Below are 25,794 nucleotides of genomic sequence, written 5' to 3' on the forward strand. Positions count from 1 at the left end.
GTGGATAGCTTCTATTTGAGGTTGGAGCTAGGCAAGTGCTGTGCCACTTAGCTACACCCCCCCAAGCCCAGGTCTATGTTTAATTTAGGGAAGAAATCTCATCTGGTGAAAAAATAGTTACATTGAGTTTCTTGGAAATAAATTTTGCAGGTTATTGAGATTTTATGACTACTCAAAATTATGGAGACTCCTTAGAAATGAAAATATTTTTATAATGTATCCAACCATCCACGTATTTTCTATCATCCTCTTAAGACTCCACCATAACTCTGGAATTCTCACATCTCCTTCTTCCTTCAAAAGACTGACAAAAGATTAATCAACCAACAAAATCCTAATTGCTTGGTCATTCAGTCTAAATTGTTCACCCATTCACTGCCTTACCTCTGTTCCTTTGTCTTGTGTTTTCTGTCTGTGCAAAGCTGCAAACTCATTGAGTTTGTTGACTTTTCCTCTTAAGTTGTTTATTATACCAAATCTCTTTCGTTATGGTGGAAAAGGCCTGTAAACACAAGCATCCAAACTACATCTTTGCTTTGATTTTAAACCACTGTTTCTTGTAACACACATCTAACCAAGCTCAAAATAATAATAATAAATCCACAAATTCCTTCTTTGAATAGTTTCAAAGCTAATGCTAACACCTATAGTAGATACTTCTAGTGGAATTCTAATACAGCTGAATTTAATCATTCCACAAAAGTTTATTGAACCACTCTTAATAGTAAGGGCACTAGGAGAAATTGCCCAGTTCCTGACTTCATGGTTCTCACAGCCTTGTAGTAATGCCAAAAAATAGTCACAGTAAACTGTGCTAAATGCCAGAGCAGAGGAACACGTGAAATTCAGGGATAAAACAGAGACCTAAGAAATCAATAATTTGGGGCTGCCAGGGATTTAGAGATAGCCTCCTTCAGGAAACACTTGTTTCTGGGACAAGAAACACTGGTTCTGGAAGATAGAATATAAATATTCTAGGGAAAAAGAAAGAAAAAACTTTAGCCCTCTTCTATGGATCAGAGACCTTACAAGGAATATTTAATAAATCCATCAAACCAGGTTTATCAGACAGGTTTTTATTATTCTATTATTAGAGTTAAAAAACAAGTTTAAGTCATTTGTTCAAGGTTATATAGGTGTGATCTAAAGAGACCAAAAGTTCAAGCCTCATGTGTCTTATTCCAAAGTTGTCTTGCTTCACAGCAAGGCAGAAGGACATATTACCAGTAGCTTTAATGTTGTGCAATGTCATCTATATAAAGTTCAAAACAGGCAAAACTTATCTATGATAAAATGGAATTATAGCTTCTTTTGATAGAACTGATGTTTAGAGAATAGGAGGGAGACTTTGCATGCTGGGCAGGTTTCACAGATATAGATAGATAGATAGATAGATAGATAGATAGAGATAGAGATAGATATACATACACACATATCTACAAATTCATTGAATTCTTTCACATAAGATTTATACACTTTAAAGTATGTCAATTATGTTGTAATAAAAATGTTTCAAAACAAATTTGCACCCAGGTGTGGTCAGGCATGCCTGTAATCTTAGTTATTTGGAAGGTTGAGGCAACAGAATTTCAAGTTTGAGGCCAGCCTCAACGATTTATTGAGATCCTGTCTCAAAATAAAAATAAAAAGGTTTAGGGATGTATCTCAGTGGTAGCATACCCTTGGTTTAATTCCCAGTATCCAAACAAACAAAACCTTCCAAATTGGCTGTAGGCTATGGCCTTTTATAGGTAAAGAAAATTGTTCTCTGGGTTCTCATAATGCTTTTTTCCCCCAGTCGACTTATTTGGGATACTTATTTTTTGCCATAGATTAATTACAAGTACCAATAATGCATCAATCTTGCTTCTCTTGATCACAGGACTTTTACTAACTCTATTTCTAAACAATCATAACTAAAATCTCTCACTAAGATATAGTGAGAGAGAGAGAGAGAGAATTTCTTTTTAAATATTTATTTTTTAGTTTTCGGCAGACACAACATCTTTGTTTGTATGTGGTGCTGAGAATCGAACCCGGACCGCATGCATGCCAGGCGAGCGCGCTACCGCTTGAGCCACATCCCCAGCCCCTAGGCATAAATTTAAAAAAATTTTTTTTTAGTTGTTAATGACCTTTATTTTTCTTATTTATACGTGGTGCGGAGAATTGAACCCAGTGTCTCACACATGCTAGGCAAGCACTCTACCATTGAGCCACAACCCCAGCCCCTAGGCATAAATTTTTGCATAAGATTTTGGTGTTGACACCTCACCAAACCCCATGCAGGACCCATTTCATAGCCCAAAGATTTCAATTAAAATCTTCTGAGTTAATACAATCCTTTTCCTACAGGTGCAAAAATAGGGAAGAAAAACAGCCTACTTAGGGCTGAAGGAAGACAGCACAGGCCTTCTGTTGGTCAGATATCTATACTATTTACCTCATTGCTTCTTTAGGTACCCTTAGATTCCCCTTTTCCCCAAACCTTCATCTGTGAAATCCCTTGGGTTTAGAACTTCTGTAATACCCTGTATCATACCCTTTATAATTGAAGCCACAGAAGTTGGTCAAAGTTTACCTCTTACTTAATGAAGAATAGGGCACCCTCTAGTCACAGCTACCCAGGAGGCTGAGGCATGATGACACTTGAGCTCCTAAGTTGAAAACCAGCCTGGACAATATGTGAAAGCTTGTCTTAAAAAACAAAACAAAACCCAAAACTAATAAACTAATCAAAGAATAATAGATACAAGGTTGATTTCCTTATTAAATGGGTATTTTTACCTCTTATTTTTCCCCTTCAGACTACATTAAAACCCAGAACTAAAGTTAAAATTAAAATGACCCAGTGATAAAAAATTTTCTTTCCTTTTTTAAGTTTGTTTGTTTTAATCAACTCAGAAATATTGCCCATATTTTCATTCAAATTCAAAACTTTGTTCTATACTGATTGTTAAAATATTGAATTTAAAGAATTGAACTTAACTCTTTGCTCTATTAATATTTCAATGGCTTCTGACTAAACACAGTAAAATTCTAACTTGATCTAGGAAATTTGTGCAACTCAGTTTTTTAGTTTGGAATAGAATTCTTGCTCCCAATCCAAAGAGAGACCAGGAGATGTGAAAAGAGGATCCAGAAAGCCTTTTTTTCTGTGTGAAAAGACCTGATTCTAAATGGGGCAATCAGTAAACAAAAGGGTTGAAGCTGTGCCTACAAATTTCTCTGGCCTTACTGTGCACAGGATGAAGTGGAAAAACTACACAGATTTGTAAGTAGAACATGGAATAGAAGCCCCATGTATGTGCATTCTATCCATAAAGGTTTTTCGAGCTGCTTGCAAAGCTATTCTGTGCAATTATCTTTTGCTTTTTATACCTATGTGAATGAGAGCTTACATTTATAGATCAGCTTCACCATGTATGCTATTATTCTAAACAAATTACTTTAATCTTCACAACTCTTTAAGGTAGTCTTCTTACTATTTCTATTTTATAAGTGAACAAACAGATTTTCGGGGGCCAAGTAATTTGGCCAAGATCTTTTAACTTGTAAATCGCAAAACTGAGCATCAGATACAAACATCTGGCTGCAGTTCCTGGGTTTGTACTCCTGCTCTGGTAAAATAAGTAAGTTGAAATACACTGAAGTCTAGAAATAGATACTGTTGGTCGGTTCCTCAGGCAAAGACTTTCCGAGATACAGTATTGTTTTGTTTTCACCCGGCTCTCCAGCCTCTTTCATTGAGGGAAACCGGGAGGGACACACGGAGCGAACAGTGCCAGAACAGTTTCTGGCAGGAACCAGCCTGACAGGAAACGACACCGCGGGGGTGAATCGCAGGGGTGTTTTTCCGAGCGTGTTAAGGAGAAGACAGCCCCCGCAGGATTCTACCGGCTCCGCGGCCCCCGCCGGCCCCCTGGAGCCTGTGGGCGACTGTGGACCGCCACATCGCGTGGGTCCGCCCCAACGCCGCGTGGCCAATCAGCAGAGCGGAATGGAGCCCCGCCCCCCGCCGCAGCCATATAGGTTTGGGCCTGGCGCGCCTCCGCAACACAGTTGTCGTCTGAACCACCCATAGACGGGTTTGCTGCTAAAGCAGCGGGCCACCACCGCCCTCTCCGCGTCCAGGGCCTCCTGCCCCGCACATACACGGCGCCACCCTCCCGTGGCCGCCAGCGGGGCGCAGCCGCCGGCCTGGGCGCCGCCTGCCTTCCTCCTTGGGTCTCTAGGTGTGCTCGGCGGGCCGGCGCGATGCGGCTGGGCCCGAGGCCCGTGACGCTGGTGCTGCTGCTGCTGTGCGCCGCGGTGGCCGGCGCCGGCAAGGCAGAGGAGCTGCACTACCCGCAGGGCGAGCACCGCGCGGACTACGACCGCGAGGCGCTGCTGGGCGTCCAGGTGAGGCGTCCAGGCTGGGGGTTGGGAGGCCGGGCCCTCGCACCGCCGCCGTCGCGGGCTTTGTCCCGGGACAAAGCGGGGCGGCCAGGCAAGGCCTGGGAAGGCCAGCCTGACAATGGGGGCCGGGCGGGCCTCGCTTGCCCTCTGGGGGACCCCTAGGCCTGTAAAGACTGAGGAACTAGTCCGGCCCAAAGGCCAGATCCCCTCTAACCTCCAGACATGGGGCAGAATCACTGAAGATGGTAGAGGGGGCTGGGGCCTTGGAGAGGTGGTGTGGGTCCCCCAAAACCCTAAGCCAAGGGAGGCATCTAATAGCCCTATTCTCCACCATTATGCCCCACTGATGGTAATGTTTGGTCCTCCTGTGTATCGATTCCCCTCAAAGGAAGACGTCGATGAGTATGTTAAACTTGGCCACGAAGAGCAGCAGAAAAGACTGCAGTCGATCATAAAGAAAATTGACTCGGATTCAGATGGCTTTCTCACTGAAAGTAAGGACTGTCCTACACGACCAACAATGGAGAAATTTCTTTGTAGGAGATGAACATTTTAAGCAGGGGTATCTGTTTATAGATTGTTATTATTCCAGCAAGTTAGAGAGATACTGTGAAATGAAAAATAGATTTTATGCCTGAAAGGTTGGGTACCAAGTAAAACTCAGTGCTTTCCCCAGTAAATATAAACATCATTCGTGCTATATTGTATGCAAGTCGTACCTTTAGATATCCTTTCCACACATCATTTTTGTCACAGTCAGAAATATGACTCATTATAGAGAAATAGGCCCCCAAATTTTAAGACATTAAATGATTTATTGCTCTTTTGATATGTGCACTTTTAAAATTTTAGGAAGAAAAGACCTGTTGCATGTGGATTATGTTTATTATGACATTATAACAAAATGGTGTAGCTTGTAGGGGGCTTAGAATCAACTTGTTCACCTCTCTGTAGACACTGACCTCCAGAAAAGTAAAGGCCTTTTAAACATAAATAGCAAAGCCAGGAGTAGAATCCAGGTATCATTCTCTTAATTAGATTTAAAAAAAAATATATTTATTTTTTAGTTGTAGGTGGATACAGTACCTTTATTTTACTTATTCATTTCCATGTGTGCTCAGGATCAAACACATGTGCTAGGAGAGTGGTCTACTGCTGAGCCACAACCCCAGCCCTTTTAATTTAGTTTTCAATATCCTCAGTTAAAAAAAAATTTTTTTTAAATCTGAGTGTTCTTAGGTACATTCTCTAGTCAGAAATGAAATGCACAGACTTAAAAGAATGTCCTAAATAAATTGCTGTGCAGCTGTCTCTCCCCATTGTTTAATTCAAGTGATGAACCCTATCAACATTCTAAGTTGATTCTCAAAAAAATTTAGGTTATTACTGTAACTTTAAGCTAGTTATTTGACTATACTATTCATTTAAATGTTGCTCAGCATCCAAGAAGTGAAGTTGCAGGAGAGAGAATTGCAGAAGAGCCCACATTGGTGCCCTCAGTAATATTAAGGTTTTGTTTCTTCTGCTTAACAACAAAACCTCTGAACTCTCATCCAACATAAGAATAGGTCCATCTTTGTTATGCTAGAATACACTCAGAACAAGTTGGTTTGGAGTACTGTGGTAACCCGCAGGGCCTAGATATGTTCAAATAGTTAATAGTAAACTCAAAAAATTAAAGTAACAAAGAACATAGTCCAAATCTTCATTTTATTGAAGAAAAACAAAAATTTGAGAAGGTAAACCATCCTCATGGGAAAATGGAAGAGTGAGCCCATGTTTATGATTCCTCTTTCATTTGCTTTTCTATTATGCCAGATAGTCTCTTTAAACAAAACACTTGTGATGCTTGAGGAAGCCTGTGTTCTACTTGCGGACCCTTAAGAGAATCTTATTAATTTGCACTTTGAGGACCAGGACTGGACTCTAAGGTTTATTAGTGGTAGAGTATCTTAGCTGCACATGGTGACTTGTGCCTATACTCCCAACCACTTGGAAGGCTGAGCCCAGGGATTTGGGACTAACCCAGACATTGGGAGACCCCCATATCAAAACAAATTGGAAAAAAAAAAATCAGAGGTTCTTAAAAGGTAGTAAAACTCAGTAAAAGTAGTTTAGGCTTTGAAACCAAACAAATTTAAATTTCCACTCTGCCACTTATTAGCTTGAAGCCTTTGACTTTTCTGAACCTCAGTTTCTTCAGCTATGAAATAGTGATGATTATAATTGCACTGTTTTGAAAAATAACAACAACATAGAGAGCCTAATGCTCTCAATTGTTCAACACTTGGTTGCATAAGTTGTAATTCTGCTCTCACTTAGTTTCAAGAGAGAGATTGTCTTTGCTTTTCTATTCACCTGACCTTTCTCAAACCAGTAGAGGAGTACCAGTCATTAAAACAAATGATAACTTTAAAGCAGGTGTTATTCTCATGCTCTCCTCACAAATATTTATCATCTCCTCCTCTTTTCTATAATGCAGTATAATAAATATCTCTCTGAATAGATTTTTTAATAGTTGATCTGAAAGTGGATGTTTGAGATATAGAAACTTTTCCACTAGGTCTTCAGTTACCAAGTTAAAACAGCTGTTGCAGAGAAGGCATAAATCATAACTTCTACCAATAAAATGTGTAAATTTTCTCCAGCTGTTCTATGACATGTTTAAGGGGAATAAATTGTAACAGTGTTTCTCAAACTTAAGTCATTTGAATGCCTTTTCACAATTTAGGCCATGTTTGTTTACCATGTATTATTTTCTTAACATTTTTATTTAATACACACAAAACTTGTCTTAAAGGAAAACTCTATATTCCTTTCACAAATGGAAAACTTTTTATTATGCATATTAAAATAAATAGGTAGTTATTCAAGTATTTGTGCTTCCTAAGAGATTTGTGATAATTAGCAAAGGTGGTCTGCAATTTTTTGGATAATATATTTTTTAAAAAGAGTAAAATGCTATTTTGGATGGTTGTTAACTTATTCAGCAAATATTTAGTAAGCTAGGTACTTTTTTATTTTTTAGTTATAGGTGGATACAATATCTTTGTTTTATTTTTATGTGATGCTGAGGATCAAACCCAGAGCCTCACATATGCTGGGTGAGTGCTCTACCTCTGGGCCACAATCCCAGTCCCTAAGCTAGGTACTTTCTAGGCATTTAGTGTACAGCTGTGGGTGTGTGTGTGTGTGTTGGTGGGGGGGGGGGGACAAACCCAAACTCTATTCATGGAGCTTGCATTCTATGTAGATTACATTACAACATTCTTAGATTTCACGCAGCTCTCCCCACTTTCTTCTCTCAATACTTACTCTCACTCAGTATTTGCAAACATTGAAAATTTTCTTCTTTGAGAAGGTTTAGAAATCTACACCCTAACTATCAGAATTATTGTCAACATTCCTTGTGTTCTGGAAAATTCTCATAGGTGAACTCAGTCAGTGGATTCAGATGTCTTTTAAACATTATGCTATGCAAGAAGCAAAACAACAGTTTGTTGAATATGATAAAAACAATGATGGTACTGTGACATGGGATGAATATAATATTCAGATGTATGATCGTGTGATTGACTTTGATGAGATCACTGCTCTGGATGATGCAGAAGAGGAGTCATTTAGGCAGGTGAGTACATATGCACAAGCTGTTCCTTTTGATCACATCGGTTTACTTTATCTTCCTACATGAATGAGCACAAGAGGACCTGAGGTCGTAGACCTGATTGCTGTGTTCTCTGGGCAATCACCAGTTCCACTTCAGTGGTCATTTTGATCATTTCCTTTTTAGCCAGATTTAGGACTCTTACTCTGTACTGCCTAAATTATCCCTGCATCTGTTTTACTCAGCTGCATCATTTATTTGTTCTCATTTCCAAAGTTGCTTTTTTAATGTATTTTGAATATTTAGCTAAATATTTTATTTTAAACATTGAACAGTAAATTTTATATCATATTTACTAAGCAAGCTACACTGGCCCATTTCTATTTTAAAACAGTTTTATATGAAATAACTCACAAAAATATTTGTGGTAAAGTACACATAACAAATTTATCGTTTTAACCATTTTTAAGTATGTAATTTGATATTGTTAAGTGGGTTAACCTTATTTATTGTACAACCAGTCTCAGATTCTTTGCATCTTGCAAAACAACTCTGAACCCATTATATCTATTAAACAATAACCCTCATTCCTATCCCCACCCCCTCCCTATGCCTGGCAATCACCATCTACTTTCTACTATGAATTTTTTTTTTTTTTTAAAGAGAGAGTGGGGGGGGGGAGAGAGAGAAAGAGAGAGAGAGAGAGTTTTTTTTTAATATTTATTTTTTAGTTCTCGGCAGACACAACATCTTTGTTGGTATGTGGTGCTGAGGATCGAACCCGGGCCGCACGCATGCGAGGCGAGCGCGCTACCGCTTGAGCCACATCCCCAGCCCTCTACTATGAATTTGATTACAATATTTGTCTTCTTGTGACTAGTTAATTTCACTTAATGTCCTCAAAGATCATCTATGTTGTAGCGTGTGTCAGGATTTCCTTCCTAAAAGGGGCAAATAATATTTTTATTTTTTTGTGTTTGTGTGTGTCTATACATATATACTAAATTTTGTTTATCCTTTTGTCTATGGGTGGACACTCAAATTGCTTCAATCTTTTGACTATTGATTAATGCTGCAGTGAATGGGATGTGCAGATCTCTCTTTTAGATCCTGCTTTTGATTCTTTTGGGTACATACCCAGAAATGGAATTGTTGGATTAATTGGTTTTAGTTTTCTGAGGAACCTCAACTGATTTTTTGTTGTTATTGTTGCTTGGTACCAGGGATTGAACCCAGGGGTCCTTAACCACTTAGTCACATCCCCAGCCTTTTTTTTTTTTTTTTTTAAATTTTAAGACAGTCTTGCTGAGTTGCTTAGGACCTCACTAAATTGCTGAGGCTGGCTTTGAACTTGCAGTCCTCCTGCCTCAGCTTCCAGAGCTGCTGGGATTACAGGCTTACCTTACCATACCTGGCTCAATACTGTTTTACATAGAACTATGCTATTTAAAATAACTCATTTTTGAAGATTCAGTCTTACTCTGAATACTATTGTTGTGTCTGTGGTTTAATTTGTTAAAATATAAGCTCAATTAAGCAGAAGTAAGACAATTTTTATTTAGGAATTAATAAAAACTTCCTAAGACTTTTGGAAGTCTATTAAACTAAAAAGTGTATCAACACGAATAGCTATAAGTTTGAGAAATTTCTATTTCAAGTGTAATTTTATAGAATTTTTAAAAATATAATTAAAAAAAAATTTTAGTTGTAGATGGACACAATATCTTTATTTTATTTATTTATTTTTCTGTGGTGCTGAGGATTGAACCCAGTGCCTCACATGTGTGAGGCAAGTGCTCTACAACTGAGCTACGACTCCAGCCCAACTTTATAAAAATTTTAAGATAGTCTTTTTTATGTATGGGAAAGAATAAATAAGCTAAATACCTTGTTTTAACTGTATGCCCCCATGCTTGGAAACATTTTAGCTTGTTTCTCATCTCATTTTACTATGTATTTTTAAATTTTTATTGTTGCCATCATTTATCATTGTACTTGCTATTTATTTTAGAATTCTGTTGGCCATTTGAACTAGGCCACCACTAACTCCAAGTTGGTTGTTTCTTTGCTAATGACTACTCATGCTATGGATGTGCCACCAGTGTGCTGGGTAAGAGCTCCAGACTCAGAGCTAGTCTGCCTGGCTTTGTATCTAGCTCTACCACTTAACCATTGTACAGCTTTGGGTAATTTACTAAACCTCCTTATGCTTCAGTTTCCCATCTCTAAAAGTGGGGATGATCACCATTTCAGTTGAGGATAATAACAGTATGGAGAAATAGTAATAAATAGTAGCAGTTGGACTGGTATATATTTCTATTTTGATTTAAAAGAATATTGCTAAAGAAAACATGTACAATTCATGTAAGTTTATAGTTAATCATTCAACTTTTTAAATTATTTAGGCATTTGTTAATATCTTTATATTAGCTAGGCTTTCATTTTTAGGAGAAAAACGTATCTTGTTTTTATTTTTCCCCCTGTTAGTTGGTTCTTGATTTTCCAGCAGACTAAAGGGAGTGTAAATCAGTCTTCTTCCTCCTAGTGGTGCTAAAGAGAAATCAAATGGTGATAATGAGATTTGGGATTCATCTACTAGGTGTTCTCTTTTACTCTAGGAATTATCAAAAAAGATCATTAGAGTTCTGGAACTTTTCTAAAATCAAAGCGCGACATTTTGACTTCCCTGCCAGGGAACAATAGAGAAGTTAAATGCAATATGATGGTGTTGACATAAAGTCTTCACTTTGAAGAGATACATTACTGATTAATATAAACTATTTAGGAATAGTTATAAATAGTTTAATCCCCAAACAATCCCCCATTGTTTGGGGGATTAGGATTGTGGCTCAGCGGTAGAGTGCTTGCCTCACACGTTCGAGGCACTAGGTTTGACTCTCAGCACCACATATAAATAAATAAATAAGTATATTATTTCCAACTACAACTAAAAAAATAAATATTTTTAAAAAGTTGTTTGATTCTGAATGGCAGTTATCAAAAATACAAGTAACAATATTGGTGAGGATGTGAGAAAAGGGTACATTCACACATTGTTTGTGGGACTGCAAATTAGTGCAGCCCCTCTGGAAAGCAGTATGGAGAGTCCTAAAAAAAACTAGGAATGGAACCACCATTTGACCAAGTTATCTACTCCTTGGTATATATCCAAAGAATTTAAAATTAGCATACTACAGTGATACAACCACATCAATAGCTACACAGTTCACAGTAACTAAGCTATGGAATCAACCTAGATGCCCATCAACAGATGAATGGATAAAGAATTTGTGGTACATATATACAATGAAATATTATCAGCCATACAAAATAATGACTTTATGACATTTGTCAATAAATGGATGAATCTGAAGACTGTTGTTGGCTTAAGTGAAATAAGCCAATCCCCAAAAAACCAAAGGGCAAATGTTTTCTCTCATAAGTGAGAGCTATGAGTAGTGTGGGGAGAATAGAAGTTCAGAGGATTAGACAAAGGAGAATGAAGTGTGTGTGGGGGGGGTAGGAATAGGAAAGACAGTGGAAAGAATCTGACATAACTTTCCTATGCACATATATGAATACATAACAGTGAATCTCACCATTGTGTACATCCACAAGACTGGGGCCCTAATTAGAATAAGATATATTCATGCATGTATAATTTTATCAAAATGAGCTCTACTGTTAAGAACCAATTTTTAAAAAGATGTCTAGCTCTGAAACTATATTCCACAATGCGTACCCAGTACACATTGATTTAAGTCTACCTTTTAAGAAGGAGTTAGAAAATTAGAAGGATCTTAATAGCCTAAGGGAAATACTGCATTCCTAAAATGAATACTTTTCTGGGAGAATCCTATTTGGCTGCCCTGGAATATATCTCTATCTTCATGAAGTTCTAATCATACTTTTTAAAGAATTTGATAGATAATACCTAACCTCATAAAAATTCATTTGGGATGTGAAAATAAACCCAGACATAATGGGCATTATTCAAAATAAAAAATAAAGGATAAAAGAGGAATCAGTCTCGTCCAAAGTTATAAACCAAATATTATGCCATAAATAAAATAATCATAAAAAGTAACTGGATATCTGAATGAAATAAAATTTTCTATATGGTATTCTATTGAAAAACTAAACATTATCTCTGGGCATGGTGGCACATGCCTGTAATCTCAATGACTCAGGAGTCTGAGGCAAGAGGATCATAGGTTCAAGGCCAGCCCTGGGCAACTTAGTGAGACCCCGTCTGAAAAAATAAAAAGGGCTGCTCTCAGTGATAGAATGCCTAAGGATTCAATTCAAAATCAACTTGGTACCTGAATTTTATTTTTATTAAATTTTCATATAGAGAGAATAGGCAACTTGGAGTAGTGACCCTTTCAGGCTGTCAAATACCTGAAAACGTATATATTTATATGATGAACAATTACAAATAATGCATTTTTAGGCAGGAGAAGTAAAGTTTGGAGAACTCCTGGCAAAAGTTCAGTTATTCCAGCTTCTAAAGTCAGTTGCTGAATATGCATTGTGTAAGTAATATTTTACTATGTAAGAGATAGCCTTCATATGGCTGATCAGAATTTTTAAGACCTAAAGTTTTGTTCTAAGATTCCAGATTATATATTTCCTCATGTAAACCATTAGTCTACCAAAAGGTGGCAGTTTGTCCTCACAAATTTTCATTGCACTGTAAAAATAAATTATTATGGTAGTTTCTTTATACTACAATAGATAGCATTTTTATCCTTTACTATAAGCTTTTTAATACAGAAGGGGAAAAGTGTTGAGGTTTTCTGAAACTGACCATCTTTCTGGCTATTTTTTTAAAATTTTGCCCTTTGAAAAAAAACATTCTTTTTGTATATTGACTTTTTTTAATTTGATATGAGGTGCTTTCAAATGGCCATAAAATGTGAACCAGAAAAATCGTTCTTTTTCTTTTCTTTTTTTTTTTTTTTAAGAAATCTCAACTTGTTTAAAGAGATCCTTTCTTTCCATAGGCAAATTTGGCCAAATTTAGCTCACTCTGCTGAAACATGGACCTTTTTTGCTCCAAATTGAAGGATCCTTTCATAAGGAAATCTAAGCAGTTGGTATTTTGAATAGTGACTTATTCAAAAAAGAATTTGATTGACTCCACAAAGACCTCAAGTTCTTGTTTGTCTACTTTTCCCCATATTAAACCTGAACACAAAATACAAATTGTTTGATGTAGTTATTTAAAATTATGAAACATTTGCTTAAAAGCAGCTATTTGGAAACATTATTTTTTCTTTTCTGTGATAGTTGGGTGAGTGTAACTGACTTGTGAAGTCTAGATGTTTAAAAGGCAGATTCTTTAGGGGAAAAGTTGAACCTCTCCACTGGATGATTAGTAACTGTAAAAGAACTAGTATTTAGGTAAATGCTACCTTTCCTAACCTATTATTCTATAAAACTAAACAGAACATTTTTTTTCAACAGTAAAATACATAAATGCTTCTAAAATTGTGAAACTTGGGGCTAGGGTTATGGCTCAGTGGTAGATAGCTCACCTCGCACGTGCAAGGCTCTGGTTTCGATCCTCAGCACCACATATAAATAAATAAAATAAAGTTATTGTGTCCAACTACAACTACAAAAAAATAAGTATTAAAAAATTGTGAAACTTTTTTTAAATACACAATTTGATACACACCTTTTACTATTATTAATATTATTTTATTATTATTATTAGAAAGGAAAGCTATTCCCAGAAATTCTCAAAGTAGAAATCAGGCAGGATTAACAATATAGCTAGCACCTTTGACTTCCAAGACTCTTGGTTACAGAATTACCTTTGAAACATTTATCAAAATCAGCCTTATCCCTAATCATTTTTACTACTCGAGTATACTTTAAAAGGAGGGAAAAAAAGATGAGAGAGAAAATAGAAAAGGAGATGTGTTTATTTAAACTCAAGATAAGACCCATTTAAGCTTTTAGTGTACTTGTTTCTGAATATACAGAGTTATCATTATAAAGAGCCTTTGAAATATTTGAAATATTAGTTACCAATACTAATCATATGAGAGTCTCAACAAAAGAGGAATACTTTTCTAAAATATTTACATATTTTTGAAAAATCATTTAGCAAACCTAAAACAATTTTTTAAAAGCCCTACCAATATATTTTTTAAAATACTTTTCTAATTGTCGATGGACCTTTATTTTTTTTATTTATATGTAGTGCTGAGGATTGAACCCAGTGCCTTGCAAGTGCTAGGCGAACACTCTACCACTGAGTCACAATCCCAGTCCTACCAATATTTAACACATGATGTAAGTTTGTTGCTTTGGGAATATTCAAAAAAATATTAACACTAATTATTAAAGGTGATAGTAGTATGGAAAGAGCAAGGAAGATTCAAGGTCAGTACATTTTAGGTGTGTTTCTTGACTTTCATCAAATCATTTAATCTCAGTTTTTCTATCAATAATAGAAACATAATAACAATTATGAAATTCTTAATACTTCAGGTATATTGATTGCATGAAAGGGATGCTCATGCTAATTGCTTAGTAGAGATTTTTACCCCAGTTTTATAGATGAGAAAGCTTGAGGGGTTAAGCAATTTATACTAGTACCACAACTAGTAAGTGACATTGCTGGAATTTCAGTCTAGGTCTGACTATGGAGCTTGTTTCTATGTTGCCTCTAATGTTTGGTATTATTTGCCAACATACGTTCAGTGGAATGATGTAAAGATGAAAGAGATGATGTTTGAGAATGTGCTTTGATTTCACAGTTTGTATTTTTCAAAGTATTTTTAATGATGTTATGATAATAATGAGATGTTTAAATATGTTCAAAATTTTTTAATTCTCAAAGCTTCATTTAAAGGACAAGAAGCGATTTGAAAGAGCTAACCAGGATTCAGGTCCTGGTTTGAGTCTTGAAGAATTTATTGCTTTTGAACATCCTGAGGAAGTTGATTATATGACGGTAAGGAAGAAAAAAAATTTTTTCCATATATTTTTATATTTTATTGATGCATTATAGTTGTACATATGGTGGGATTTTTTGTTACATATTTGTACCCATATACGATATAACAATATAATTTAGCCTAAGGAAGAAACATTTTAAGAGAATTATTGAGTGACTAAAATTTTAAAATCTATCTATATTGTCATTAAAATTATTTGTATAATAACTAGAATTTTAAGAGACAGAAGATCCAAAATGAACCAAAATTCTCCCCATATAAGATTATTCTAATCTTACAGGTCAGGAGGATTCCTGGTGGTGTCAGGTTGCTTATGGGGCAGGAGCAGGCTAAGGATTGAGTTTTTATTTTTTTGCTTTTTTGAATCTTCACACTGTATTATGAGCAGCATCTTCCTCTGGCTATCAAGCCTTTCCTTATCCTTCTATAGCTTCAGACTTCTCTGGTTTTTCAATGTTAGTAACACCAGAACTTTTATATAGTTTACAGCCTCATTTGTGGAAGCTTTTGGTCTGTAACAACTTATCCACATTTAGATCCCTTTTCATAGCAGGCAGGGGATGCAGCTCCTAGTAACTATTAACATTTTTGCAACTTCAGGTGTAATGAGTCCTCTCATTCCTTTAGTACCTTAAAAAAAAAAAAAAAAAAAGTACTGGGCTGAGGGTGTAGTTCAGTGGTAGAACACTTGCCTGCCATGCACAAGTCTGAGGGTTCAATCCCTAGCACTGTGGAGATAAAAAAAGAAAAGGGGGGTGGCCACCACCAGGTCTTCAAAACTGTCAAGTTTTAGCTTTTAACCCAACAGTTGTTGATTGAGTTGTGTTAACAAGCTGTGAGAGTAGGGATCATCATATTGGGGAGTTAAGAGTAATGTGCCAAATAACTTTTAAAAAGAGAACATTTATATTGAGTTCTGTTGCATGACATCAGCCTCCAGCTCTGTAACTTGATTCCCTGGATATTTGAGGGAAGGAAGATGGTAGCCTTTTGTTTAATTGATCATGGCCTTGAATAACAATACAGCAGATATACTTTTTTCCAAAAACTCTATGGCAAGATACTGCTATTAGTACCACTTCTAGACATTGTGAAGCTTCTGGTTTCTTACTTGGCACAAAATAGATGACCTAGTTTAAGAACAGTGCTGGGTATAATTTCAGTGCCAAAATTAAATCTAGGCAAGCTAATTGAATCCTAGAATGGTAGGCAGAGGATGCTGATTCTTGATTCTCTGGAGAATAAGGAACAGTTGACTGAAGAGGGGAATGACCAGTGAAAGCAGTGAAACAATGGATATTAAGTGATATGGCCCTGGAATGTCAAATGGCAATGGGATGAAATAGATTATATCATTTTTTGAAGAAAGCACAAACAGGAATGTTGCTTTAATAGATATTCAGAGTCAGATGACCCTGAAGTATTGAGCTTGTATAATAGTGACAAAGGTAATCTTTGATGATAAAGGTTAAAATCCCTGATTTCTCTACATAAAATCTGTAAAATTTGATTTTAAAAAAGACAGCTTGGGGCTAGGGATGTATCTCAGTGGTAGAACACTTGCTTAGCACATGGAAAGCCCTGGGTTTGATCTCCAGTACCAAAGGGAGTGGGGAAGACAGCTTGTAGTTTAAGCCCCTGGAGACTTTTGAGAATATATTTCATTACAGTAATGATGCTAGAATCCAGATGAGAGATATTAGGGAGGAAGCAGGTAGGGAGGAAATGAGAATAGTAGATATAACCCATGAGAGTCTAGGCAGGGAAAAAAGAACCAGGATGGTAATGAAAGAGTGCAGCAAAGTCCTGGGGATTTGAATGTCACAAAAGACATAGAAGAAGGAATTGAGATTGAAAGAAAGCCCTTAGGAAATGGGAATATATGGCATCTAAGAAACAGCTGAGGGCTTTGCCCTAGCAAGAGCTTCAACTCCTGAGATGAAAGAAAAAAAATGAGAGGATAAGGCATAAGAATGGAGGGAGTTAAAGGTGAGGATACATGCTGGTTTATATGAATCATTTTCAGAAGACTTGTATCATGGTTGGAAAACTAGGATCTTTGCCAACAGAATTTTTGGAAGGATTATAGCAAAGCTCAGAGAAAGTGGAGGTAGAGATTTGAAAACACTGCTATAGGGAATTTTTTGTTTGTTTGTTTGTTTGTTTTAGTTAGGTGGACACAATATGTGGTGCTGAGGATCAAACCCAGTTCCTCACTTGTGCCAGGCAAGCACTTTACCACTGAGCTACATACAACCCCAGCCCCTGCAGTAGGGAATATTAAGAAAACTTAGAAGTCGATTTCTAAGCTGCAGGAAGAACTCACTGAAATGGCAGAAATCAGCTTAAAAGGACTAAGTTTATAGTTCTATGTCTTTTTAGATTTTATGGCTGCGGAAAAAAGGAGAAGTGATGTGGCCGTAATGTTCAGGGTAGGGATTGGCACCATAAGAAAAGGACATAAAGGGATAGGAAGGTAATGAGGGAGGTACTGAATCAGCTGGCCATTGATCAGGTCATTAAACTAGAAAGGATCTGCCATTTGGGTCAGGGAGGATTGATTGTTAAGTATGAAGCTTTGATAAGAACGGGGGGGGGGGGCAGATTTGTGGGCAGTTTGGAATGGGTTTGAGAGAAGAGCAAGCCAAGTGTTGAGATTTTGTGAGGGGCTGGCACCTTTCAGATCTGGAGGAAGAACAGTTATATACGAGATTTAAGGTAGGGTTCTTTCAGGGCTATGAATGGATTGGAGGGCTGATGGTTAAGGAAAACGACAGTGAGAGATGGCATGCTTGAGAGGGAGGGGAACATGCAGAAAATGGGAACCTATATTTAGTGCTGAAGTGGTTTAGGAGAATAAAAAGTGAAGTTCTTCATAGTTTCACAAGCTTACACATGTTGAATTTAGAATTACTTAGTACTTGAGGTTTTATTCTCCTAGATTCTAGTGTTTAGAAATGTTTAGTGAAAGTATAGATAATCAAAATGATGATTCCTAAAATTCTATATTAAGATTGACTGAGATGGTTGTGGGATTGAAAATTATTGACTTAAGCCTTTTTTTTTTCTTTTAATGAACATGCAATAGGAATTCGTCATTCAAGAAGCTTTAGAAGAACATGACAAAAATGGTGATGGATATGTTAGTTTAGAAGAATTTCTTGGTGATTACAGGCGGGATCCAAGTAAGTCACCTGGGGAGTGTGAAAAGAGAGGGGAGAAAATGGAATTAAACAAGAAATTGGAAGATCTTTTATCACTGAGAGCTTTCTTTGACAGCGAAAATGTAAGAAGAGGAACTATGCTTGATTTCTACTTCTTGCTAATTTAACTATAATACAAGTTCAACAAAGGGATTTTATAGCTTAACTGAAATGCTGTCTTGCTCATTTTTACCTTTATGTCTAGTTTGAAACATTTTTCTTCCTTTTCCAATAAGTAGAATACCATTGTCAATCCAAAAAGGAAGGAAGTAAAGGTTGACATAGTTTTGTTTTTTAAAGAAAATTGTGTATGATTACATATAGATCTTAGAAACATAAAATAGTCTAAATTCTGAGACTGTAAAAAGTGATTTACTCAGCATATGAAATTAGAGGAATTTTCCTTTCTCTGAGTTACTGTCTTCAGAATTGTTACTTGAAAATATCAAATAGTGTGCTGGGATTGTGGCTCAGCAGTAGAGTGCTCACCTAGCACTAGCAAGGCTCTGGGTTCAATCCTCAGCACCACATAAAAATAAACAAATAAAATAAAGATATTGTGCCCAACTATAACTAAAAAAAAAAAAAAAATCAAACAGTGCAGTTTTAAAATTGGTCAACAGTGCACTTATTTTCAATGTCACTTTAAAAATACAGGGGGGAGTACTTTGTAAGAACAGAGGAAACTATATAGTCACACAGTGTACATCAAATTATTACCCAACTCATATTTGAGAAAACAAGACATCAGAACAAGTAGCAATAGTAAACTAGTATTAATACGCAACATTTTAACATGTTTTAGGTTTATGTGTCACTTTTGAAAATTACCATGTATTTGTACTTATTTTAGGACTTTTCAGCTAAGTACTTCTGTTTCATTTGGCTTCCTTTATGTAGTAAACTTTAAATTCACTTCCTTTATTCTAGGGATATACCAAACTTCTTATTGGATACATGTGATATTCTTGTGTATGTATATTTCTGTTTTTTTATATTAAGCTGCAAATGAAGATCCAGAATGGATACTTGTTGAGAAAGACAGATTCGTGAATGATTATGACAAGGATAATGATGGCAGGCTTGATCCCCAAGAGCTGTTATCTTGGGTAGTACCCAATAATCAGGGCATTGCGCAGGAGGAGGTAAGTATCATAGAATGACACCCCCCCCCAAAAAAAAAAAAAAGTTGGTTCTATTGATAGGTAGTTAAAAATCAAAGCCAAAAAAAAAAAGAAGTAGTAATGGGATTATTTAGGATCAATTCATTGCTGTGTTTTGTTGTTTTTCTTCTTTTTAAGACAGTATCTTGTTAGATTGCCAAAGCTAACCTTGACTTGCACTCCCTCTGCTTTACTCATCTACCTGATTGAGCAGCTGGTACTACAGGCATGTGCCACCATGCCCTGCTCATTGCTGTTCTTTGAATTAAATTATCAAACTGTTTTAGATGGTCAAGGAGAAAAGGAAGGTGGTATCATGTATTATTCTGAGCATATAGTAAATAGAATAATAGTTCATATTTAACTGTAGAGGCTCAAAAAGTGGATTATAGTAATTTTGCTTACTATAGTAATTTTGCTTACATTGTGATATCCTGGTTTGGACCCTGGGTTGGATTTTGGTAGAGAGGAGGAAGAACCCAGCAGAAATTTAAAAGGAGATAATAAGAGACACAGCCGATAGACACAGTATGAAATATTTTACATACATTAATGAGTCAAACAACTAAATGGATTTGACAGTACATTACACTAAAATGTGAACATCTTGATAAAATAACATTTGATACCTTTTTGTTTTGCTTTATTTTAAAGGCTCTTCATTTAATTGATGAAATGGATTTGAATGGTGACAAAAAACTCTCTAAAGAAGAAATTCTGGAAAACCAGGACTTGTTTCTTACCAGTGAAGCCACAGATTATGGCAGACAGCTCCATGATGACTATTTCTATCATGACGAGCTTTAATCCTGAGTGTGTCCGAGTAGACTATTGGGTCCTTTTCTAATCTGTTACCAGCTTTACTTTTGTGATAAAATATCGATGTTGTATTTTACACTTTTAAGTCTTACCACAGTCAGAATTATCTAATGTAGTTTATAATTTTGGTCATTTAGAAGAAAAACAAAACAAAAACTTGATATTGATTTCAAAACATATTGAAATTAAACATTAATACCGTGCCATATGACCACAAAGTCTTTTTCTAAATATTCCATCTGTTTAGTACTGTATTGTGGATATTTGAGTTCTGTTTCCATACTTGAAAAAAATGGAGGATTTTAGACATGACTGAACAATGTTAATATTTAAGTAGTATGTGACTAAGGTATCAATTTTTGTTTTGTTCTAATTAGACTTAATTTGGGAACTAAGAGAAAGGACAATGTTTTTAGGTTTAGTGTTTTGTTTTACAACCTTTAAAGGAACCTTTAGAAGGACTTAAACCTCACATGTTAATGTTGAGAAGTTCTGCTGAATTTTAAAATGGTTTCTATAAAGGGTTTTGTTGTATGAAATAGAACTTTATATTTTTGCATATGTATAGATAGTAATTATATTTAATGTAAAACTATAGCATTATGGTGAGTGGAATTTAACATTGTCCAGAAACCTTTTCATTTTTGACTGATTAAAAATGAATTGTCCTTATCTTTTTATGTTTGTTTGTTTGTTAATTTTGCAGATAAACCTTAACTTTAGCACAGGTTTTGTTGTATTATACATTTTCTTGTCTCATTTATTTTCTTTATTTGGGTAGTGAATGTTCTCAAAACTGTTAAATTATTCTTGCTGCATATTATTATATTGCTTTTTTAAAAAATAAAAGAATCATGATGTACCTGAGTGTACACCTGACACATTTTAATTGCTCTTATAGGAACTGGTTTTGCTGTTTGGGGCTAGATTATTTTTTTATTTTTTCTGTGTGTGAGCTGAGGATTGAGCCCAGGGCTTTAGTGCTATACCACTGAGCTACACCCCAGCCCTAGGGATAATGTTGCAAATGATACAGATTAGCCTAGTGCAGTGACACCCAGCTCCTTAGGAGGCTGAAGCAGGAGAATCATAAATTTCAAGGCCAATATGAACAATTTAGCAAGATCCTGTCTCCAAATAAAAAGGACTAGCAATGTAGCTCAGTGGTAGAGTACCCCATGGGTTCACTCCCCAGTACCCTCCTCCCCCAAAATAGGCTAAAGCTGAACACACTGGCTCTTGTCTGTAATCCCAGCTACCTGGGAGGCTAAGGCAGGAGGAGGATCTTGAGTTTGAGACTAACTTGGGCAATGTAGTAAGTGAGGACCACCCCCACCCATCTCAAAAAAGAAAAAATTATAGAGGGTTCCTAGTAGATGTGGTTAGTTATCATTTGAACTCATTTTAAATTACACTGAAAATCATAATACCTAAGCATTTGTTTACACCTAAATAATTGGTTTTAACCTTATTCAGGAGATCGATTCATTCAGCTTTGGTGGGGTGGGAGTGGAAAAAGTGAGAATGTGAGAAAATTTTTCTAGTTCTGGCCCACAGATAGTTTTTCTTTCTTAAATTATTTTTATTAGTGGGTGAAAAAATCAGCTATTCATTTTGTTAACCCTTTTCCAGGATGAAGTTGTCTCGACACACACAGCGTTCTAGGGGCTCAGTAAGTTCTAAGAACATTGAGAAGGCCTGAATCTCAATTTTTTGACAGAATTGATTGCACCTACATACCACCCTGTTAATCAGAAGTTTTATTTTCATTTTAACCTACCTGCAGCTTAAGAATTAGTGCTACCAGTATTACTCATCTGTCACTTGTCAGCCTCACTGAAAATGGGATTTTTAGAATAACTACTATGAATAGCATGTTAACTTTTCTTACTGTATTCTCTAAAACCCGTTCCAAAATTTCTAGAGCATCTGATATGGTTTTATTTCAGTTCTTAAGGAAAATAGTTAAGAGTTAGCATTGTGCATTCAGCCTGGATTTCAAACAGATACAAGAATTATGGTGATACTGTATTTACCAATATCTGTTCTAATCCTTTGTAGCATAGAGGAAACTATACTTCCCAGCCTGCTTCTTGGTTTTGACCAGTTAAGTGGGAGTAGTAAGTAGTGTATGTCACTCCCAGACCAGTCACAGCCTGTTTTCTCTACCATGGCATCATAGATTTGCCATAGTGGAGCCACAAGATCAAAGTGGCCTTGATTGCTCAGTGCCACATGAAGGTCAGTCAACTGGATCCACAGTGCACTTAATATGATCAAAAGTGGGCTGGGGATGTGGCTCAAGTGGTAGCGCAGTCGCCTAGCATGTGTGAGGCACTGGGTTTGATTCTCAGCACCACATAAAAACAAAGATATTGTGTCCACCTAAAACTACAACGTAATTTTTTTTTTTAGAGAGAGAGAATTTTTAATATTTATTTTTTAGTTCTCGGCGGACACAACATCTTTGTTGGTATGTGGTGCTGAGGCTCGAACCCGGGCCGCACGCATGCCAGGCGAGAGCGCTACCGCTTGAGCCACATCCCCAGCCCCGTAAATATTTTTTTAAAACTTGATCAAAAAGTAAGCTGAGTATGGTGGCACATGCCTGTAATCCCAGCGACTCAGGAGATTAAGGCAGAAAGATCCAAGTTCAAGTCCAGCCTCAGCAACTTAGCAAGACCTTGTTTCAAAAAACTAAAGAGACCTGGGCTGGGGTTGTGGCTCAGTGGTAGAGTGCTCACCTAGCAAGTGCAGGGCCCTGGGTTCAATCCTTAGCACCACATTAAAATAAAATAAAATAAATAAATAAAAGATTGTGTCCAACCACAACTAAAAAATAAAACAACTAAGGAGACCTGAGGATGTAGCTCAGTAGTAAAGCACACCTGGTATCAATCCTCAGTACCAAAAATAAAATAATAAACTTTTCAATATGTTAAGCCAGAGATTTGGGTGCCTTTGTTTTTAACCACAGTAGATCCTATCCTATTCTGAGTCATAGCATTAGCAACTGACTTTCATAATTTTACAGAGAAAAAAAATCATCTGCTTGAGCAGAGTTTCTATGTCTTCAACTAAGTCAAAATGGAAATCTTTATTTTTTTTTAGAGAGGAGAGAGAGAATTTTTTTTTTAAAGACAAGTCAGCCCATAAGATTAGGAGTGGTGTGAAAGTACATCCACAAATTCTTTTTTTTTTTAAGAGAGAGAGAATTTTTTTAATATTTATTTTTTAGTTTTCGGCAGACACGACATCTTTCTTTGTATGTGGTGCTAAGGATTGAACCCACACCCCACGCATGCCAGGCAAGCGTGTTCCCGCTTGAGTCACATCCCCAGCCCTGGAAATCTTTATTTTTAACTCTTATTTGGACTTTGACTTTCAGATTTCAAAAATGAAGCTTTTATTTTGACTTGCTAGAATTAGAATAATTTGGATTTATCTTTATGAGAATAAAAATCGCATGAGACTTTCTGAATTATTGTCTGATTCTTGATGAAGGACTTAATCGCTTCCATTATTCGATGTCAGGTACTACTTTAAAACTGGAAAAAAGGTGGGATTTGCACAAATGAGTTCCCATGTGGTTCTAAGAAAATTTATAGGACAGAAATTGAGTATCTAGCCAGAACATTCAGAATAAAAACCAGCATGCCATATTTGCCTTAATTCTTTCTTTTGAAAGTTTTTTTCTTTCTTTCTTTAAATACTTATTTAGAGCAGTTTTATGTTCACAGCAAAATTGAACAGCAAGTACAGGGAATTCCCATAACACCCCTTCCCAACACGTGCACAGCCTTCCACATTATCGACATTCTGCACTGGAGTGGTACATTTGTAACACATCTACATTAACGTTTTATCACCCACAATTAAGGTTTACCCTAGAGTTCCCTCCTGGTTTACATTCTGTGGGTTTAAATAAATGTTTGAAGTCATCTGTCCACCATTAGGTACATTATACAGAATAGTTTAGTACCCTAAGAATCTGTTCTGTTTATTTATCCCCTTTTCCTTTAATCCCTGGCAACCATTGATCTTTTTATTGTCCTCATAGTTTTTTACTTGAAGTTTAATAAGTTGTGATAAAATACACATATCAAAATTTATCCTCTTACCCATTTTTAGGTATACAGTTCCTTGGTATTAAATACCTTCATAGTACTATGTGGCCATCATCAGCATGCAGCTCTGTAACTCTTCATTTTATAAAACTACCCATTAACTCCCATCCCATCTCCCTGCTGCACCTGGCAACCACTATTCTGCTTTTTATCTCTATAATTTGACTACTCTGTCTCTTAAGATACCTAGAGTTTGCCAAGTAAGATGGCATACACCTGTAATCCCAGCTACTCAGGAGACTGAGGCAGGAGGATATGTACTCTCATATCCTCAAGTTTCATCCAGGCTATAGCATTTTGCAGAATTTCCTTTCTTTTTAAAACTGAATAACATTCCATGGCATGTGTATGCATTTCTTTTACCCATTCATCCTTTGATTTACATTTGGGTTGCTTCCACTTATTGTACCAGAGATTGAATCCAGGAGTGTTTAACCACTGAGCCACATCCCCAGCCCTTTTTAATATTTTATTTAGAAACAGGGGTCTTGCTGAGTTGCTTAGGCCCATGCTAAATTGCTGAGGCTGGCTTTGAACTTGTAATCCTGCCTCAGCCTTCCAAGTTACTGAGATTATAGGCATGCGCCACCCTGTCCGGCTGCTTCCACTTTTTCACTATTGTGAATAAAAGGACGTGGATTTATAAATATCTCTTTTGAGTACCCACTTTCAATTCTTTTGGATGTATACAAAAAAGTGAAAGGCTGGATCATTCTTATTTTTTTCTAGTTGTCAATGGACCTTTATTTTATTTATTTATATGTGGTGCTTAAAGTTGAACCCACTGCCTCACACATGGTAGGCAAGAGCTGTACCGCTGAGCCACAACCCCAGCCCCAGGATCATTCTGTTTTTAATCTTTTAGGCACCACCGTAGTGTTTTCAACAGCAGATGTACCATTTCACATCCCTGCCGAAAGTGCACAGGATTTCCAATTTTCCCACATCCTAACTTGTTATTTTCTGGTTTTCTTTGTTTTTTAGTTTTGATAGTATCCATCCTAATGGGTGTGAGGTGGTGTCTTGTGGCTTGACTTGTGTTTCCCTAGTGATTCTATCTGGATTCATAGTGGACTTAATATGATCAAAAAGTAAGCCGAATATGGTGGCACATGCCTGTAATCCCAGCAATACAGGAGGCTAAGGCAGAAGGATTCCAAGTTCAAGTCCAGCCTCAGCAATTTAGCAAGGCCTTGTTTCAAAAATTAAAGAGACCTAAGGATGTAGTTTACCCTTTCCAAAATATTCCTTTGCAATTTTAAATGAGAAAATAAATTTATGCTATTGTTCTCTAAAGTTTTTGTTTTGTAATATCTGCTTTTAAGTGAGAAATGTCTACTTAATATTATGTTTTCAACTTTGGAAAATGGTTTAGGAAAACCACTTAAAGTCAACATTTTTAAACAAGTATAACAACTGATCTGCTTCATTTCAACATTGTTTTGTTAAATAAATATTTGGCCAGATTTCCTGGCAGTGTAAATTTTTGTTTTTAAACTGGTATCA

General features: G+C 36.4%; 1 protein-coding gene across 2 annotated transcripts; it reads left to right on the forward strand.

Moving 5' to 3' along the window:
* Nucleotides 1-4,034: 4,034 nt before the first annotated feature.
* On the forward strand, nucleotides 4,035-20,833 carry RCN2 (reticulocalbin 2). Of its 2 annotated transcripts, none has more exons than XM_081290200.1 (7): nucleotides 4,035-4,401; nucleotides 4,787-4,892; nucleotides 7,830-8,026; nucleotides 14,859-14,972; nucleotides 18,065-18,161; nucleotides 19,182-19,324; nucleotides 19,997-20,833. In XM_081290200.1, the coding sequence occupies exons 1-7, from the start codon at nucleotides 4,258-4,260 to the stop codon at nucleotides 20,147-20,149; spliced, it is 954 nt and encodes a 317-aa protein (XP_081146326.1). In that variant the 5' UTR covers nucleotides 4,035-4,257; the 3' UTR covers nucleotides 20,150-20,833. The 2 variants fall into 2 exon arrangements, with proteins under 2 accessions (XP_081146326.1, XP_081146325.1); XM_081290199.1 differs by having other exon boundaries at nucleotides 4,095-4,401; nucleotides 14,871-14,972.
* The last annotated feature ends 4,961 nt before the right edge of the window (nucleotides 20,834-25,794 follow it).

Source organism: Spermophilus citellus, assembly GCF_964194105.1.
Source record: "Spermophilus citellus genome assembly, chromosome: 4".
Classification (NCBI taxonomy): domain Eukaryota; kingdom Metazoa; phylum Chordata; class Mammalia; order Rodentia; family Sciuridae; genus Spermophilus; species Spermophilus citellus.

Coding starts and splice junctions, on each gene's coding strand:
- RCN2 (XM_081290200.1), top strand. CDS start 4,258: ATGCGGCTGGGCCCGAGGCCCGTGACGCTGGTGCTGCTGCTGCTGTGC. Junction 4,402..4,786: donor AGGCGCTGCTGGGCGTCCAG/GTGAGGCGTCCA, acceptor TTCCCCTCAAAG/GAAGACGTCGATGAGTATGT. Junction 18,162..19,181: donor TGATTACAGGCGGGATCCAA/GTAAGTCACCTG, acceptor TTTTATATTAAG/CTGCAAATGAAGATCCAGAA.